General features: G+C 43.7%; 1 protein-coding gene across 1 annotated transcript; it reads left to right on the forward strand.

Annotated features, from left to right (window-relative positions):
• Positions 1-362: 362 nt before the first annotated feature.
• Positions 363-11,053, forward strand: T265_08565 (hypothetical protein; the record flags this gene model as incomplete). The annotated part of the gene is made up of 2 exons (XM_009174410.1): positions 363-432; positions 10,914-11,053. The coding sequence occupies 2 exons, from the start codon at positions 363-365 to the stop codon at positions 11,051-11,053; spliced, it is 210 nt and encodes a 69-aa protein (XP_009172674.1).
• Positions 11,054-20,141: the final 9,088 nt, after the last annotated feature.

Below are 20,141 nucleotides of genomic sequence, written 5' to 3' on the forward strand. Positions count from 1 at the left end.
ATTCAGATGGGTTTCAGGCGAGTATCCGGTAACAAATGAGTGTATTCCGCTAATTTTGTACAATTTGGGTTCAAGTAGAACATAAGGTTGACGAAAACTCGGGGACTGCATCTGTCTGCTGAGCCCGAAATGGAAGAGCAAAACAGGTCGTGGGCTGTCCAAGCATTCGCATCAACCTTCTATATAACTATATCTATAACTTTGTGTATCACATTCGAAATAGGTTCTCATTCACTGATTTCTCAGGCTGTTCGTGATTTAGATAAGGCATCTTTTCGATTGGTTCCCCTCAGGTCACACCTTTCTGGAGGTTCCAGGGGATGGGGGTAGGTACTGACCGAATTACAGTCAACAGAGCGTGAATGAACGCTACTGGTCGTCACGAGAATGCACAGCTGAGCCAACAAAATGACTGTGGGAGGCAGACATATCGTAAGTAATTGTGACCTGTCTGGCTATCTATCTATCTATCTATCTATCTAACTACCTATCTATCTTATCTATCTATCTATCTATCTATCTATCTATCTATCTATCTATCTATCTATCTATCTATCTATCTATCTATCTATCTATCTATCTATCTATCTATCTATCTATCTATCTATCTATCTATCTGTCTGTCTGTCCGGCCGTCTGTCTGTTTATATGTCTGTCCGTTGTGTGCGTGTGTGTGAAGTTGCGGACGAATGGGGATGAAGCTGAATAAGATCTGATGGCAATCGGTCCGAATGGTTTTGGGTTTGCTTGTTTGGGTTCTGTGTGGTTCCATGGAAGGTTCAATGGCATCCACATTGCGATGCTTCAATCAATTGCTATCCGACCATACTGTTTTCCGATGTCATGGTACCATGGTCTGGACGATTCTCTGACAAGGTTGTTGTGTAGCAAGGCCGAAAATTCCTCGTCACAGCTCCCTGGGGAATACGGGCCTTTGATTGTTCGCACTACAGCGCAAAAGTCATCAAGCCGTAGACCAAGTACGAAACGCGGCACCAGGAAACGTTCCACTTGTGGGCTTTTTGGAGACTGAGGTTGAAAAATTCGTTTCACCATCACAAAGATGCTTAAGGCGAAGTCCAACTGAGGTTCTGGCACCAAACTACTCACGCCATTGGTGATGAAGTTTTGTTGAAGCGGTTTTCGGTCAGGATATTTTCCAGCGAGTACATCAACTAGTCGATCAGCCGTTTTGACTGGGTGTCACCATGGGTTCGTGCGATGCGCGATGCGATGGCCTTTTGGAGTAGGTGTTTGTGATAAGGTCCGAGTTTTTGGTTCAAACTACTCCTTCAAAAGCCGCATTTAGGGGTCTTCTCGTATACAGGATTTCGTCCTGTAAGGGAAGCCACAAGTCTATGGTGAAAGACCGGGGATTTATTGCACAACTTTTCCATCCTTATTGGGAATCATCCGCAGTGCGCATCTCCACTAGGGACTCTCGAACCCACGACGTCCCAATCAGCAGTTTGAACACTTAATCGTTTGGCCACCAGCGACTGATACCTATCACTTAGACATGATCTAGTACCAGTCATCCTACAGTCACAGAAACCACATTACCTGGTCACATATTGACTGGTTCCTCGGATGATGACTTCTCAGAAGGGAGTTCCACTCATCTTGTGAAACTACCCCTTTAGAAGCCCTTTTTCATTTTGATGTAAGTGTAATTCAGGAAGTAACACGTATGATGCTTTCGGTTCGTACGGACAACTCCCAAAATGTCTAAATTATGTAAATTTAACGTTTCGGAACTGAGTAAATCTCACATGTACCTGTCATCTGAGTAGTTGTCACTCGAAAATCTAGTCAACACCAGATCACCTGACGTAGATCGTTCGCTTAAAGGCAATTTCCACCATATTCTGTCCAAAGCAGCGTGAATCATGCCTTGGCCAGCGACAGACTGAGTAGTGTTGAGTTACTAGCTGAAACGTTCGTAAGTTTCACGCTCACTGAAGACTCGTGAGCGCCGCTAAGTTAGCCAAAAAAAGGTTGAAGCGCTTGTACAATGCCTATGGGCTTCTGAAGTCGGGTTGGTTTCATTCGCAGTCTGAAACCGGGTTGAAATTTGAAAACTGACTAACACATATATCACATCCGCCTGTATTAGGTAAAATGATTAAGCGGTGTGTCGTCACTGTTTGAAAAACAATCAATCAATCAATCATGCTTTTTTGAGAATCAGAAAATCAGGGCATATTTAATGAAGATCTCGCCTTATCAGTGAGGGGCACACCGCCCGGAACTGCGGACGGGGAGGTGTCCAGTACTTTTAAGCTTTTCAGCATATTTTAACTTCACTTCTGTATAACCAAGAGCTCTGTTGAATGATCTGTACACTTCTTACTGTGGCCAGATACTCGGACAAGTGTTCGTTTCTGCTACCCACAACAAAACACTTGTCCTGTGGTTAGTCCTCGCTTGAAATTGTGTGCCAGCCGAGGGGCCACCTACCTACTTAGGTGTTTTGTCATTACACTATTTTTGTAGTGCCCTGCGGGAAAAAACGAACAGTCGTTCTACTTGACTGAATAAGATGCCTGGTCTTCGCGGAGTTGGTAAGTTCTCTCGGTTAGTCGGCTTCGAATGGTTCGCAAAAACAGTCCAAATCTATCCATGTGATCGGGCCCACTCGATAGGCTTTCCGACCATCAGCTGGCTGCCTAACGCTTGTGGAATGAAGTTGCATTACCAGTCAACTCGAACCGACTGACTGACAAAAGCGGATTCAATATATGCTGCTACTCGTAGGTCGCATCAGTAGTCTATGCAGTCACACGGACTACATTTTCAGGGATATTTTTAAAAAGTACTGGGATATCATGCACAGAATGAAAATGATGGTGGACTTACGTAGCTTGATGTCGCGGAACTTCTCCAGTAAATTCTCTGAAACAGCGAGGGTTTTGCTTGTTAAAAGTTCACATTAGAATAGAGGAACATTCATGAACAATTTTAATGTGAAGTGGTCCGTGTTTTCTACCAATCTTGGTGTTTATTTCCGGGCTACTGCATCGGCACACAATGAGCGTTATAAGCATCAAGTTATTCAAGTCTGACATAAAAGAATTTCACCCCCTCACCCCCATCAAGTACATAAAATTCGTTGTAGGTGTTTGCGGGACTTGTAGATTTCAAGTTCAAAAGCAGACTTCCTGCTGTCCTGGTGAGTCCACACTAAAGGAAGTGGAAAGAGGAACGAGGGAATTCCTGACAAGTAGGTCAATCAATCGGCACGGTTAAGAGGAGTAGGGCAAGCCAGTCACAGCTTTCAAGTGTGAAAACGTTCGCTGGTCCAGCTGCGTCCAACGTACGCTGGTGGAAGTTTGGTCATTTGCCCGCTTCACAATTCAGATGTCCCGAGTCCGAAATCCGGCATGGCCAAGAATATGCACTGCTGATGAGCTCTAATGAGGAGGAAACTCGGGTACAGTGCTTCCCCTCCTTTGGTATGTACTCATCAGAATAAGTACAACAGAATGGAAAGTTGACTGTTCAGACGGAAGTGAATTCGACCGCCACACAAAATTCCTACTATTAGGGGAACCAGCTACGAACGTAACTGGACTACACAACAACCAATGAAATAACCGTTTTCGTTGGGACAGATTTGATCGGTTGTTCTTCACTCGTCCTTGAAAGATGAGTTCTATCTTTCGTATCACTCTTTGGCCCGCCTAGAACGTCAGCAGCCCGTTTTCGGCTGCACATGGCACGCCTGTACGCGTCAGTGATCAATAAATCAGCTGATTCGCACGTTCATTGGCTTTCTGGTTTTGGCTATCCAGACTCGGGTTCACAGTATTAAGAAGGCATTGGGAAAACTGTGGCCCACAACTCTCACACATTGACAGGTGAGATGAAGTCCTCATTAGTCTTATACACAGTCATCATTGCACAGATCCAGGGAAGATGATTGGATGCTGTGTGGGTGTCAATATCGCACATGCTACAAGCCAACCAAGTTTGTCACCCAACTTGTCGATATACATACGAGTGGTGTTTTGACAAAACTAGATTTTAACTCGCCTGTGCCACCGAAAAGATGGTGACAATTGCCGTGACAAACTGGGCACTAGGCAGAGGCTTCCTCGATCCACTAAATCCGAAATCCAAAGGACAGTTGGTAGTACACAAGTGAAAGAGTCTGCACACATCTTTAAGATGGAATTGTCACAAAGCGTGCTAGCACACTGGAGTTAGGGTCGGACAAACTTCAGTCAGACACCGGAGTTCAACCGCGAGATGATAGGTGGTGCAACGTTTTGCACCTTCTAGCATCCCATAAAAAATGTGCTTTTAAACAACCAATGAGAAAGTCAGATTTGAGTGATTAAAAACAGGATTGCTGGTTTGTTATAAACGAGGGGAAGTTGAACAACACTTTGGGGTGAGTACTTACTTTCGGATTCGTCAACTGTATGAACAAAAACAAACAGCTGTCACTCATATGTCGGACGATTGCAAGCAAACCGCTAACTATGGTGATTGTCTTTGTTTACCCCGAAAACGCTTGCCCAGAACCGTTTCGTGTATTTGGGCGAATTTAGGAAAGTCTGTATACTTTCTTAGTAGAGATTTCGCTCAGCTAATCTAAGCTGAAAAGCCAGATGTTCCATTCTTATTCGATATCCTCATCAGTGCACACTTCGCGAAAATTCAGCGAGTGTCGAACTCGATCTCCTGAAAATCTAATCGTTTGGCTATGATCGGTTGAATAGCTCACACCTAGACAGGATATAGTGCCGTTCATCTTTCCCCTCAGATCCTACTGCTCGTGGTCCACTGTTCAAAATACTATCCGGATGTTGCAGGCCTGAAATTTCTCGGGTTTCGTGAGGTGCGCACTGCTGATAATTCCCAACGGGGATGAAGCAGCGGTGCAGTGTTCTTTGGATTTCCAACATATATAGGCTTCTTCTACAGGAAAGAAACTCTGTGTCAAAAATTCTTAAGTTAGGGTCGCCCGGGGCGAATTGTTGGGAAAACCGAGTGGATAACCTTGAAGTAGGTCGTCGTTTGCAGTCGCTCAGTTGATAAAAGGTCCATTTGAGCGTGGGGGGGGGCGTGAGTTACGATCGCCCGTGTTTCCATGCGAATTCACTCAAATCCTCATCACTTGTTAATTTACCCTTCCTGTAGGAAATAAGCCCTTGTTTTCCATTCTGCTTTAAATGTGAACAAATTTACCACTTGAATTTTTCACCTAGTCAGTAGGTGTTTGATAACTTCGCCTGTGCATTGGGACCGACCGCATCGCGCCTTCCAATTGGTCACTACAACCAAGGTCATCAAGCACACACGCTATTGGCTAACTGTAATAATATGCAACTCTCCACTGTGATATGCTCAAGAGCAAACGACGATCGACGACAAAATCACCCCCGTTTCCTCTACCTAATGACAAGGTTTTTGTTACTCGTCCATGGAAACTATAATAACGGAAGCCACAAAAGTTTTGGCCAAGAGACCGCGCAAAAAGCTATCCACCTGGAACTACCGTGCGCTGATCGCCACTCGATTTTTTAATATGACGTCATAGACATCTGATCTAGCACAGAGTGGACGACAGTGAGTCGGTGTATTGGAGAGTTCTTTGTGTTACTCTCTTGGAGTGTCCACTGTTGAGTTTCGATAGAAGACCACATTCCACAAGCTGCATAAAGGTGTTATAATCAAGACAATGGAAGTTTTGTCCACCAGACGGCTATTTTTGTAGAAATGATGACATATATATTTGTCTAGGTAAGCGTCCGTTTACAACTGTCCGGATCAGCTGAGCAAGTCGATTAGCATAGAACTGAAACAGGTATCAGTCAATTGTCTTTGACTTACGTAATCCACGGTAAGCTAACAAAGACAAACAGTAGTGTATCAGAATCACCTCGAACAAACTCGACAAACAAGGCAGCAAAATAGTAAATGCAATTCGCATAGATTGACAAAATTGCATATCCGGAAGTCTGAAGAACACTTGTTTAACAGGATTACTATACCAGTTACTATACCACAGAGTGCCAGAATGTTGTTCACAATCTCCTGAAGTACGATTTAGGTACTAGGCAAACTGAAGGGTGATCAAACATGGACGTACCAGCTTTCATGCAGAAAAGAGAAAGGCAAGATTATACAAATTAATAACATTTGGTTTTGCCTGAGGAAACTTTCAAACTTCAATTCCAATTTGAACTTCAAATAATATCTTACACTCATTTTGAAGATTGTAAGCCAGGAAGTGTTACACAGTGGTTCCCTTTTACGGGAAAGTTTGGGAAACAATCGTTTGAGTCTTTTGACCAAAAGCTTCGTCAACCCAAGTGACCAGATCACAAGGTTGATCGGTAGTTAAGGCGGAAGAGCACCCAAGGGTGAAGTCGATCTCAGGTGTCGGCAATGGGGTTTTGTTTGTTAAAGTGGGTCAGTATGTCGTTAAGGCCGATGGGAAGCCCACGTGATTTGGGTCCAGCCTAGAAGAACTAGACGTTCTTCTGGTTTGCTTCACGTGAAGATCACTTGTGAGTGTGATTTGCAGTTTGTGTCCATCTGTTTGGACAAGCTGGTGCTACGATAATTGTGTAAAAGAGAGGGTGAACTTTGGTCAGGTGAGGCTTTCTACTCCTTTTTGCCAAAGACACTATGTTCATGGACAACCACATACTGTCACCTCCGCCTGCCTAGGGTGGCTCTTCATACACCCTAGCACTTCGATTCTGTCGACATTGGGATGCTTGGCGATTTTGACCACCTCAGCAATCAGCCGTTGCGGTGTGAATAAAAAAACTGTCTTAAAACTTTCACATTCTTCAGCTCCATTATATGTCCTGTGTCTACACATGACCCGTCATAGCCGAGTCTCTAAATAGCGCATGGTATTCGTCCGCATGCTTTGGCGCTCGCCGATTTTGGTGTGCAGTTCCTTGGCTGTGAGTCAAGTCGTCGAACTTGATTTCATTTCCAGAGTCTCTGGTTCCTTCAGTAAGGTTTTCCGCTTTGAAACGCTGCCATAATTTTGTCTTCGAGTAATCTTGAATGTTTCCGCTTTGCTTGCAAATTCTTGGTTCGAAAGGCAACCACATTTGCAAGTAAGCCACGATGTTTACTCAGTTAATCCTATTCCAAGACCATGAGTTGCCAGTACCATGAGTTGTATTCACAACTGTTGTTTGAAAAGAGCACCATTTTATGTTGGAGAGAGGCTGGCGAAATCCCAGAGGTTTAGAACTATAGCAACTAGGCTGGGAGATCGTACACCATTAGGCTCAGTGATAGAAATGAATAAATTTATCCCCTTGCGTTCGTCTTTTTACAACCAGGATTGTAAATATGTGGCCATCTAAACTGCTACCATGTCTTTTTTTTAAAATATAGCCAGAAAGTAGATGCGTTGTGCACAAGACGAAGTACAATCACGGGAACTTTTGGTAATTTCATCTGTCACGTGATCAACAGTTCTTGACAAGCGATTGATCATTTTATTTTAGGTGATAGACCATAAATGGGTTGACCTCATGATGATTCCCCCATTCTACTCCGCCTACGTACATTTGATCTCCAGTTTTTTTGCTTATCCGTACACGCCACTCACCTTGCCGCAGAGGCCATCCCATCCGACACTTGTCTATTGACATGTATGTCTCTGTGTGATATTCGGGATTGTCGATCCTACGCGTCACTCAAAGTTCCGTGTCGGGGACCTCAACAACGTGAAGCAAGTTGGGAAGAAACGCTTTGAATGTGGCGCTCAATCCCCTTGTCTTTTTATGTGTGGTTTTCGTTTCTTGAGGGGGAATTTTTTGAACCTCAACTTCCGGTTCATTTTCAGAGAATAAGAAATAGTTTTTACTTTAAGATCGCTCTCTGGACATCCATAAATGCTTGTATGAATGCGATAGGATTGCAAGGAATTCAAAAGCCCAAACTTTATGCTGCTGTTTTATTTGGGGTGGGGCGTAGACATAAACGTCATATTGAATATTTGAGAACTTCATATCGCACGTTTTCCAGGCTAGAAGCGGACACACTTTGCCACTCAGACACGATGAAAAAAAACAACTGTCAGGTTATGCCCGGAACTTACTCAGAGCACCCGCTGAAACATTCAAGTGATATATGTTCATCCGTGCATTGGAACATCACGATCAAAGGCCATTCGAAGTGCATAACATAAAACTTGTACCGGACAGACGTGTTCGCTTCCACCATACATAAAATTCATGCGCCTGTTTCATATAACAACCAACATTTACGTTGCGTTTTAGCTACTTAACGGCTATTAAGTAGTAGCACACATTTTACGTTTTACTTTCGGGCGGCACAGGCTACGTTCCTAAACAGCAGTCTTCAGCTGGGGAAATTTAAACTGCAACGATGAATCGGTAAGCTGTCGTCCGCGAGAAATATATTCAGGGGTCTATATTTGTGGATATGGTGAGTACGAGTTACTTAAGTTTATCATCGGAAGTAGAGACTTCAGAGTATGAGGCGTTGCATTCTGCCGATGTTGCTAGCCTGTTCGACACAAAAGTCAACTCATTGACAAATTACTTACTTGGCAAGCCTGTAATTTAAAAATAAACCGGAAACGGTCGGGATAAAAGTTTTTTTTGAAATTCCATATTCGTGCGCTTTGTGTAAGGCAACTATGTTTCGTGACTACTGTAGACAAAATAGTAGCGTAATTACCAAGATTATTAACTCACCCATTTTCGGAACTGTAAGTGTCAGATTTGAGATGCATCCAGAGGGTGAACTGAGGGAGTGTTACGATTCTCTAGGAAGTTTGACTGAAGGCCCTTAACATTTCGTTATAGTGAATGGGTTTCATAATGCAGGGAAAATAGTGGATTTTTGGCAAAAATATGTTCGAAAAACCATGGACAAAGTGGACGACTACGGCTTTTGTTCCCGAGGAGTTGCAGTTTACTAAACTATTACACTTATAGTAAAAATAACAAAAACAGCCCTTCAACTGTAGCAGCCTCCCGATTCTCAGTTGCCATGCAACCCGAAGGAAACTTGAGGGTTGTAATACTGCCAGATCCAGCCTAAACCTAGAGAAGATCTGTCAGGATGCCGGAGTCGAATCGCGGATATTCCGTTCGATGCCTTAACCACTGAGGAATCTCTGGCTCTGCAAGTTGGATATACTCTGAACCCTTCAAATGATCAAATATAGGAGCTATTTTGTGGACGTTTCTTGGCCTTTCGTCTTACGTATGACAGAGCATGCTTCCCCTGTTTTTGACGCGTTGTTATTGTAGATTGGAAATAGTGAAAAGGACCATCTTTCTGTCATTATGGGTTCCCTTTGACGGGCAAACAATACTCGTTATCCTTTGTGGTTCCATTCGTAAATGCCACTCACGGAGTTACTGAAAAAGTAGCTTCTGTCAAACTAGTTCTCTTCAAGATCAGTCGAGGTAAGTAATGCACATGGTTCAAAATATAATCGGCCTGATTTGTGCTGAATACCGCGCGAGTATTGTAAACATCATTGTCCCATTCAGAATTAGTTGGACTATTTTGGAACTGGCAAATGTAGGAAAACTTTACGGACCACTGTAGATAGTTCTAGGCTCGATACTACTCACAAGGTCGCAAAAAACACCTTGCAGCTCACTATCAGTTTCTCTGTTCTCAGATCTAATCAGGCAATCGTTGTGCCCGAATTTGTGTTCGCGTTGCTAACCGACTTTTGCGTGACTCGGTTGCATAACTCGAATCTATCAAGAGAGCCATGTTCGCAAATTCATTGGATTTTCGGTTTGGCTAAGTGCATCAGGCTATCAAGCGGGTAACCAGACTTGGGTTCACGGTATCAAGAAGGCATTGGGGAAATTGTGGTTCACAACAGAAACCAAGCTGATTGGCTATTTTACGATATTTCTCAATTGACTGTGCTGTAAGCCTCAGTTTCAGTTGGCACGATAGCTGAGACTTGGCCGTGGATTTTCCTACAGAACGCTACTCCGACAATCCCCTACCGGTTTTGAGCCTTGCGAGTCAGGTAGCGACAATTTCCGAGTCTCTGTCATACTTACGCTCCACCTGAACCGAAACTGTACCGAATTTGCGAAACATACCCAGTTGCATGCCAACTGCCTTTCCAGCTGGATCTATCATTTGTGGTGTTCTCTGGCTGAGTGTGCCACACTTATCCGCACACTATTCGAAATATTGCAGTACATATTGTTTTTACATACCGCTACCTATAAAATCGGTGGAAACTCTTCGACAGCCCACTACTCCGCCCAAGTGTATCCATGCGGGATTTCCTGGTAGCAGTCAGCATCTTCGACTGACACGCGCTTACCAGTTATACTCCTTAGGTATAATGATCATTGGTCGGGGGATGCATTCGGACCATTTTGGTTTTACGCTGAGTGGAGCAATGCCGAACGTTGCGGTTCGCCTAGCAGTGAGTGCCATGTTGAGTTTGATCGAGGACAGTCATACGCACAAGTGCACAACAGAACAGTGATCCCACCTACACTGGAAAGTTGGGGAATGCACATGACAAAACATCTTTGGATGTTTGGTTCTGCGGATGAAACGAATTGGTTTTGAGTGGGACCTGCTGCCGTGGTCAGTTCCAGTTTGGCAGGCCGTTTGTTCTCTTTGCTCTCTTTGCGCATGCCTCGGACATTCTGCAAACTTTGAAGATTTTGGCTTGGCAGTCAGCTATTTGTAATTTTGCGCACGACCGTGTGTGGTCCAATTCCGAAAAGCACAGCCGGAAATGTCGAACAGATTTGGAGAACATTGAAGAAGTTGGTGACGCTCGGAACCATGACAATCAGTGCTGAAGCGTTGAAGGTGACAAAAAAATCAGTCTGAAACTGCACATTTGTGTCTGGTGGAAGCCTTGACACAGCAACTCACAATTCAACCTCCAAATTTCTCTCTAGATGAAAATTTCGTCAACCAAATCGCCAATAGCATCACAGAATTCCATTATGACCTTGATGCTGGTCGAACCTTCGATTCGTGGTTCAGACGTTACGAAGATATTTTCGCAGTCGAACTGAAGAACAAGAGTGATGCCTAGAAGATGCGCTTGTTGCTCAGATAACTTGGTACGACGGAACGCACACGGTATTCCAACTTTGTCCTGCCTAAAATCTCAGTTTCGACAAAACCATGCTCAACTTTCAACAATTTTCGGTGTTTACTTTTCGCTATCAACATATGAAGCTAACGAAAAAGGAATCCGAAGACTACATCACTTATGCTGGTAGAGTCAAGCTTGAATGTGAACAATTCAAGTTATCTACCATCACCGAAGACCAGTTCCATTGTTTTGTCTTCATATGTGACCTTCAGTCACATTCAGACGGTGATATCAGGCGGAGACTATTGAACGAGATTGAACAACCTGCCGAGATAACGCTGCAGTCCATCACCGATGGGGGTCAAAGCCTTTTGAATCTTAAACACGACACGGCCATTTTGGAGAGACCCTCCTTTCAATATTGCAAAAAAAGACATCGAGACAACCCCCCCGTGGCGGCAAATTCGAACGGAGTAGAGCCTTTGTCGGCATTCTGACAATGCATTTTGCCCGATTAAGTCCTCGTAAAGGGCACAAGTGTTCAGTGTGCAATCTATGTGGGCATAAGTTAATTCAATATGATGACCAGGTCAATGCTCGTCGCAGGTATGTTACAACTAAAGCAAGCGGAAGCACAGTTCGATTGCAGCTCGATACGGCTTCCGATATCACGATTGTTTACCGTCGCGGCTGCCGGGAGACTGGATCACCGAAGTTCAGACCGACAATGAACACCACCAGAAATGCTTCAGGAGGTACGCTTCACCTGCTTGGTGAATTTGATTGTGAGATGGAGATAGCAGGCCACCGTGATCGTCGCCTTGTCTACTTTGCTGTTTGTGAGCCCAGTCTCCTGGACATAGACCGCATCGATCGCTTGCATCTTTCAACACCGCCGATGGAGAACCTCTGTTCATCAACACCATTAGCAGGGAAGCCAACATTCCGGTCCGTAAACCGTATGGTTGTGACGGACCGTGCCGAAACTGTTGGATTTGTCCTCAAAAGAAACTGTCCCGATGGGATCATTGATATTGGAATGGCATATCAACCAGCTACGGCCGACTGACCGCCCTGTCCCAAAAGCGGAGGAACAGTTACTAGACCTCATTTTGTTGCTCGAAACCGTCCATCTTCCAAGGCCAGCACCAACAGCCATTGCTTCACATGTACCGCCAAAGACAGACCCATTGCTGCAAACAAGACGCCGTACCGGTAGCGTGAGAAGATTGGTAGAACCTTTTAAACTTGAACCGCACCGGAAATCTTACGATGAACTACCAAAATGGGGAGGTATTAGGGAGGTCACATTCTTGAAAATATCCCCCGAAAGCCCGAAACTTCTGAGGACCAAAAGCTCCAGAAAAATATCGATAGGCGTCCAGGCCAGTCAATCACTTACTAAATTATGTAAATATTGACGAGTGTTCAGGCACGTCACAGAGGCAAGACATACAGTGATAAGTGTTCAAGCATTTTATAGAAGCACGGTTGATGATGACGGGTGTTCACTAAATGCCGATCAGACAACCTGAATCGATATGAAAGTGCCATTTAAATGGCGCGAGGCCAGTTGTAACTTTTGCACTCGCTTGTTTTCAATAAAGCCGTTGTGTTACTTGTCTTTTTCCGGCACTAAGCTACTGGACCGGGGAACAATATTAGATGTAACACCTTTCCGGGACCAGTTGAGCGGGGCTGACTGCTGGCTGAGTGAGGGTGCTCACTGAATCAGAAAAATACTAACTACTTACGAGTAGTCAAATGATTAACAAACTTAGTTGGTGATGGGTTGGATACAGGATCACCTAAGATTCTTGGTGGGGTCTTTTGTCAGTTATACCGCAACATGTTACCATGGAAACACATGGCCATTTCACCTGTTGGTTTCTGCCTTGACATATTTCTGTCAACAGTGATTGAAATGAAACGGACAAGCACCTACCTATTAAATCAATAGTTGCATCAGGAATTCGATTCAATTAACTTACGGAACAAGTTCACTGAAAGTAAAGTTGGCTGGGGTTTTAGAATCGGGTCCGACGAAATATTCGATATATTTTCCTGCATAGTTTCGGATAACAAAAAACGAATGAGACAGGCTGGAGATACGGCTTTTTTACGGTCCGGGGACAGGCAGATTGGAAGTTCTCCAGAAACGCTTGAATTTGAGTAAATTCACCTTTGCCTCACGTGCTTAGTCAGGTGAGAGACGGTGTAACTTATACAAACGGTCAACAAAAATACCACAGACGCACCTGAACGTTAGTTTACGCAATCTTTGAGTAGAAGAAACTCCCTATATTTCGACTGAAACTGAGTCTGAGGAGATATAGAGAATGAGTGAGCAATGAGGAAACACGTTTTGGTGAAGACATTACCGATGAACTCGTCCACCAAAGTGCGAGGGATAGGCTAATATTCTTCTTATTCTTCATGTGAGAATACGTAGAAAATCCGTAATTATCTTGCTGAACACGGGGAAAAAACTTACTTTGCTCGTCGACTAGAATTTGTGCCGATGGACGGAAACAGGGGTGACCAGGATGACAATAAGTTAGAAAGTACACTGTGGATGAATTACACGTTTGGTCAAAAAATATAACGCTGCCACATTACAGAAAAAAAAGACAAGCTCTACTTACAGAACGTTTGCACTGAAATACAGCATGAATTTATCAGTGAAGTTCACTTTTTGAATCCGCTTTTTTGGTGAGTGATAATCAAAGAAAGCGTCCAACTTCTTGTTCTTGATGGAGCGATCCGCGGAGTCATTTTAAAAGGTCATCAGATAACTTATTTGTTTTTCTTGGTTTGGGGAGATATGAGGGCATCAGTTGAGATTTCTCCCAGAAACTAATCTGTGTTGAAAAGCCGATAGGCATTGTGCAGCTCTCTCCTCCTTATTGGGAATCGTCAGCATTGCGCATCTCACGAAACTCAGAGTTTCGAACCCGTGACCGAGCGGTTTTTCAGCCATGTGATTAGCCCTCACTTAGTCGGGATACAAAGCCACTCATTATTCAGACATGCAATTCACGTCACGTGGTCACATGTTGACTGGCTCCTCGAGTGACTGCTTCTCACATAGAAGTTTCACTCATCTTGTGAAACCCTAACCTTAACCATGTGACCTAGCCTGTCTAATCAACAGTGTGATTAGCTCTTTAACCGCATCTATCGGACAACTTTTGGTGAGATTTGTTTTAAACGGACTGAAGCGCGCAATTCAATTTGGCACGTGACACGAGCAGCTTTATTGCTCCCTCAGCCAAAGACAGTTCCTTACCCCTTGAACCCACTGATTGCTTCCTGCGCCTTTATCTTGGTATACGGCCAGTTTACACCGACTGCCTGCCCGTATCTGTACGTTTGTGCATCATTTGGCACTTACCTGCTATTGCTTCCAGGACGCCCTCTCGCTTCACTGACCATTCTTCTGTTTCTATCGATTGCGCTGTTATTGATTGTAGGTTTTGCCTAATTCGCGATGTTTACCAACACGTTTGTCCATAGAACTAGTTCTTAGCAGTTCTCAATAGATCATCTACTTCCCTCGTCCGTCTGTTCCCGTCGCTTACTGGCTACGAACTGCCGCAAACGTCCTCAGCTGCCCGGACCCTACAGATGGATCCCTGGAGATACGTTTTCTTGCTTTTTAAAGCTGTAGATTTACGGCGCCTACACGGCACTGACTAATTTGGCTGATTTGAAAATATGGCAGATAATGGGCGGTAACTCTTTCAAAAACCCATGTAACTTACACATTGTGATCCCTAAAACACAGGTGATCACATGAAAAGGTAGGTTTTTTAGTTGAAAGCTTGTGGAATAGGAAACGCGGCAACTAGTACTGTGAACAGTCCAGAAAAATCTCGTAGTAGTCTCACGTCGGGTTGGGAGAATCTCAAGTGTGTTGCACAGTCCAACAGAACCAAAATTTTTGGCATAAAACGTTCGTAAGGTTGCTGAAAACTCCTCAACAGAGCTCACTACAGGGCCGGTACTTTTTGGGGATCATCTGGTAGGTGTTGATCCCAAGATTCTGCTCAAATGGAACAAGTTTGATGAAAACCCGAAGGCTGCGCCAGTTTAATGTGCCACCAGACGGACAAATCCAGTGGTGGGCTGTCGAGGATTTTTCAGCGACCTTATGAGTAGCGTGTTTCATCAAGAAAATATACCGCGATTTCTCGAATATCGTATCAACTGAAAAAGGGGCTAATACATTCAACTGAAGAGTATTCTAAACTAGAAAGCCACGGACCATATGGCGTGTAAGTTCGCCCGTTAACCACTACTAACCTTTCTCGAGCTCATGAGTTATAGTATCTGATGCAACCAGTTTACGAAAAATTGCTAGGATTACTGGCTTACTTTTATTTTCATCTGTAGAGTAGAAGCAATTATTTGTGTTATTCAATACGGATGCCACCAGTTTTCCAATAAGTGAGAGAAGATTTCACAATGCAAACAAATCCTCCGGGGCTTTGGATAACCATCAGAAAACTTAGTGCCGTTGTTTCAGGTGCGATATTCTTCAAGGGGTAAGACATACAACGGTCACTAAGAATGTAAGTAAGTTAGCGAGTAGGTAAGTAAAGAATTAAATAAGAGAGCAAGTAATCAAATGAGTGCGAAAGTAAGTCACTGGGTAAGTAGGTAAGTGAATATTCGTAAGATGGCGACACCAAAGAGAATGGTTCCAGGGGTGTGTGTAAACTATGTTCTAAGTTCTTATTTATTACATTTGGCAAGCTACCTCTCAAGGAGACAGCATCCCGCCCACTCAGGTTTGCAGCCATTTTTGTGCACACATCGTTCTATGCTCAAATCAGGCGCTCAGTTCGTCCTCTATAAATTTGAAATCCATTGATTTAAAAGCAAGTATTGCTAATGTTGCCATCAAATCAATGCAATAACGCGCCATGAAGTAAAGATTTCACTACGTATTTATTGGCGACGGGGATTAGGCATTCTGTGGTGCTAAAACCAGTAAACCGGAGTGCGTTCCTGCTCATTTCGGTTTATGAAACAGCTGGTCTTGGGACACCGTTTTAGTTGAGGCCACATCAGATCACTTTGAAAAGTGTGGCTTCCCTGAAGGCTGTGGCACCTAGTGTGTACAATCCTTCAGAGGCAAATATTTGATGCGGAGCTTGAAGCCGGACCACAAACATCGAGATATCTTCGATCAGTTCGAAGTGTTTCCAAATATCTCCTGACAATCCTGTAGACCTGACGACGAGGCATGTCTTGCAAATTTTACTGAAAAACCCAAACCACAGATACAAATGACGAACATCCTCTCATGGAAAACACCATCATCCAAGTGGAGGTGTTCCACATGTTTCCCCAATGAATATTTCGTATTACATAACGAGAGCCAAATGTGAACGAGTGTCAACTCTGTTTGACGAGTGGAAGTGGGTTAGATGTTTATCGGACCTTCTCCAAGCTAGCCATGTTCAGTTTAATCCCCGGCAAATTGTCAGTGGACATTTAACGCAGCGTTCATCGCAAGAGTGGTCGAATCGCCTAAATCCATCTGAGGCTACCAACCGTTCAGATGTAACCCACTTTCAAGGTCATCAAACCCGGAGGAATCACAAAGACTGAGAAGGTGCCAGGTCGTTGGAGCGGTCGAGATGTCAAGGTTGGATTCGAATCCCAGACCCAGCATTGAGCGATCTCAGTCCCGGTCAATTTGAACACGGAAGCATTTTCCAAGGACACCTCCTTGCTTTCCTGCTTTTGTTTAGATGATAGTTGCAATATTTTAAACCCCGAAGGTATGTGGTTTTAGTGGGCAACTTACCTGCAGAACGAACTGTGGGGATAAGCATGCAATGGACATCAGGTGATGTAATCTGTGACCCAACGTTTGTGCAAGTATTAAAAAAATATTTCGCAGTGTAGCGGCTTAGGAAAGAAACCGAATAGATGTCTGCAAAGGAAAGTATTCGACAATGTATTTTATTGTTGCGAATATTGTGGTATTGGAATGCCAATTACGAGTGGGCATTGCAGGAGGTGTGAGGAAATTTGAGATTTTTGTGGAGATTTCGTCCTGTAAGTGAAGCCAATCTATGCTGAAAAGCCGAGAAGCACTGTATAGCTGTTTTCATCCCTATGGGAATCATCAGCAGTGCGCATCTCACGAAACTTCGAGGAGTCTCGAAACCGGATCACGTGGTCACACGTGTTATTCCAATGGGCTACTAACATTGTATTTTCGTGAGATGCGCACTGCTGATGATTCCCAATAGGGATGAAACAGCTATACAGTGCTTCTCGGCTTTTCAGCATAGATTGGCTTCACTTACAGGACGAAATCTCCACAAAATCCCAAATCTCCTCACACCTCCTACAATGCCCACTCGCAATTGGCATTCCAATACCACAATATTCGCAACAATAAAATACATTGTCGAATACTTTCCTTTGCAGACATCTATTCGGTTTCTTTCCTAAGCCGCTACACTGCGAAATATTTTTTTAATACTTGCACAAACGTTGGGTCACAGATTACATCACCTGATGTCCATTGCATGCTTATCCCCACAGTTCGTTCTGCAGGTAAGTTGCCCACTAAAACCACATACCTTCGGGGTTTAAAATATTGCAACTATCATCTAAACAAAAGCAGGAAAGCAAGGAGGTGTCCTTGGAAAATGCTTCCGTGTTCAAATTGACCGGGACTGAGATCGCTCAATGCTGGGTCTGGGATTCGAATCCAACCTTGACATCTCGACCGCTCCAACGACCTGGCACCTTCTCAGTCTTTGTGATTCCTCCGGGTTTGATGACCTTGAAAGTGGGTTACATCTGAACGGTTGGTAGCCTCAGATGGATTTAGGCGATTCGACCACTCTTGCGATGAACGCTGCGTTAAATGTCCACTGACAATTTGCCGGGGATTAAACTGAACATGGCTAGCTTGGAGAAGGTCCGATAAACATCTAACCCACTTCCACTCGTCAAACAGAGTTGACACTCGTTCACATTTGGCTCTCGTTATGTAATACGAAATATTCATTGGGGAAACATGTGGAACACCTCCACTTGGATGATGGTGTTTTCCATGAGAGGATGTTCGTCATTTGTATCTGTGGTTTGGGTTTTTCAGTAAAATTTGCAAGACATGCCTCGTCGTCAGGTCTACAGGATTGTCAGGAGATATTTGGAAACACTTCGAACTGATCGAAGATATCTCGATGTTTGTGGTCCGGCTTCAAGCTCCGCATCAAATATTTGCCTCTGAAGGATTGTACACACTAGGTGCCACAGCCTTCAGGGAAGCCACACTTTTCAAAGTGATCTGATGTGGCCTCAACTAAAACGGTGTCCCAAGACCAGCTGTTTCATAAACCGAAATGAGCAGGAACGCACTCCGGTTTACTGGTTTTAGCACCACAGAATGCCTAATCCCCGTCGCCAATAAATACGTAGTGAAATCTTTACTTCATGGCGCGTTATTGCATTGATTTGATGGCAACATTAGCAATACTTGCTTTTAAATCAATGGATTTCAAATTTATAGAGGACGAACTGAGCGCCTGATTTGAGCATAGAACGATGTGTGCACAAAAATGGCTGCAAACCTGAGTGGGCGGGATGCTGTCTCCTTGAGAGGTAGCTTGCCAAATGTAATAAATAAGAACTTAGAACATAGTTTACACACACCCCTGGAACCATTCTCTTTGGTGTCGCCATCTTACGAATATTCACTTACCTACTTACCCAGTGACTTACTTTCGCACTCATTTGATTACTTGCTCTCTTATTTAATTCTTTACTTACCTACTCGCTAACTTACTTACATTCTTAGTGACCGTTGTATGTCTTACCCCTTGAAGAATATCGCACCTGAAACAACGGCACTAAGTTTTCTGATGGTTATCCAAAGCCCCGGAGGATTTGTTTGCATTGTGAAATCTTCTCTCACTTATTGGAAAACTGGTGGCATCCGTATTGAATAACACAAATAATTGCTTCTACTCTACAGATGAAAATAAAAGTAAGCCAGTAATCCTAGCAATTTTTCGTAAACTGGTTGCATCAGATACTATAACTCATGAGCTCGAGAAAGGTTAGTAGTGGTTAACGGGCGAACTTACACGCCATATGGTCCGTGGCTTTCTAGTTTAGAATACTCTTCAGTTGAATGTATTAGCCCCTTTTTCAGTTGATACGATATTCGAGAAATCGCGGTATATTTTCTTGATGAAACACGCTACTCATAAGGTCGCTGAAACACACGTGTTATTCCACTGAGCTACTAACATTGTATTTTCGTGAGATGCGCACTGCTGATGATTCCCAATAGGGATGAAACAGCTGTACAGTACTTCTCGGCTTTTCAGCATAGATTGGCTTCACTTGCAGGACTAAATCTTTACAGTAATTTGGTATTCTTTCGTGGATTTAACGCACCACCTATAAAATTGCTAATTTCCTTCGACTTTTCACGACTAATTTCTCCTCTGCTCGGTTTAATCATCAGGTTGTCTCACGTGGAACATCATAACCGTAAGTTTAACCTGGGTTCCAGGCATGTCTCCCCTCAGTACCCGACTGGTCGGCAAATGAGCACATTTCGTCATTCATTGTCTTCCCCGAAAGGTAGAACTCTCTGGATTGTTTCGTCATCTTTTTGTTAATTAAATATTTTAAATTTGATACCAGAACCTTCCAGCGTGGTAACTGACATTATAGAATTTACTACAATAGCGAGGAGGTACTTCTTGCAAGTACACTTCCAGTTCCAAAACTTTAAAGTAGTCATCCCGATTTACGCCTTTTTTTATGTGCGTCTTTCATTCTGGTGCTCTTGGCGACGACTGGGATTAAAGAATCTGGATTGTTTGTTTTATCCAATTTTTGACCAAGTGGTATATGGCGGTGTGAAAAGATTCGTGATCTTCAGCTAAGAGTTTTTTCTATAAGAGAAACCAGGCTATGCTGGAAAGCTTTTTCATCCCTATTGGGACCCCATTTGGCAAAGTGCATCACCATCGAACCAGCGACCACGACGCTGGTGCTTAACAAAATTCTAACCATTCTGGGACGAGCAATCGATTCG

This window comes from Opisthorchis viverrini (genome assembly GCF_000715545.1).
Source record: "Opisthorchis viverrini unplaced genomic scaffold opera_v5_228, whole genome shotgun sequence".
NCBI classification, from domain to species: Eukaryota; Metazoa; Platyhelminthes; class Trematoda; order Opisthorchiida; family Opisthorchiidae; genus Opisthorchis; species Opisthorchis viverrini.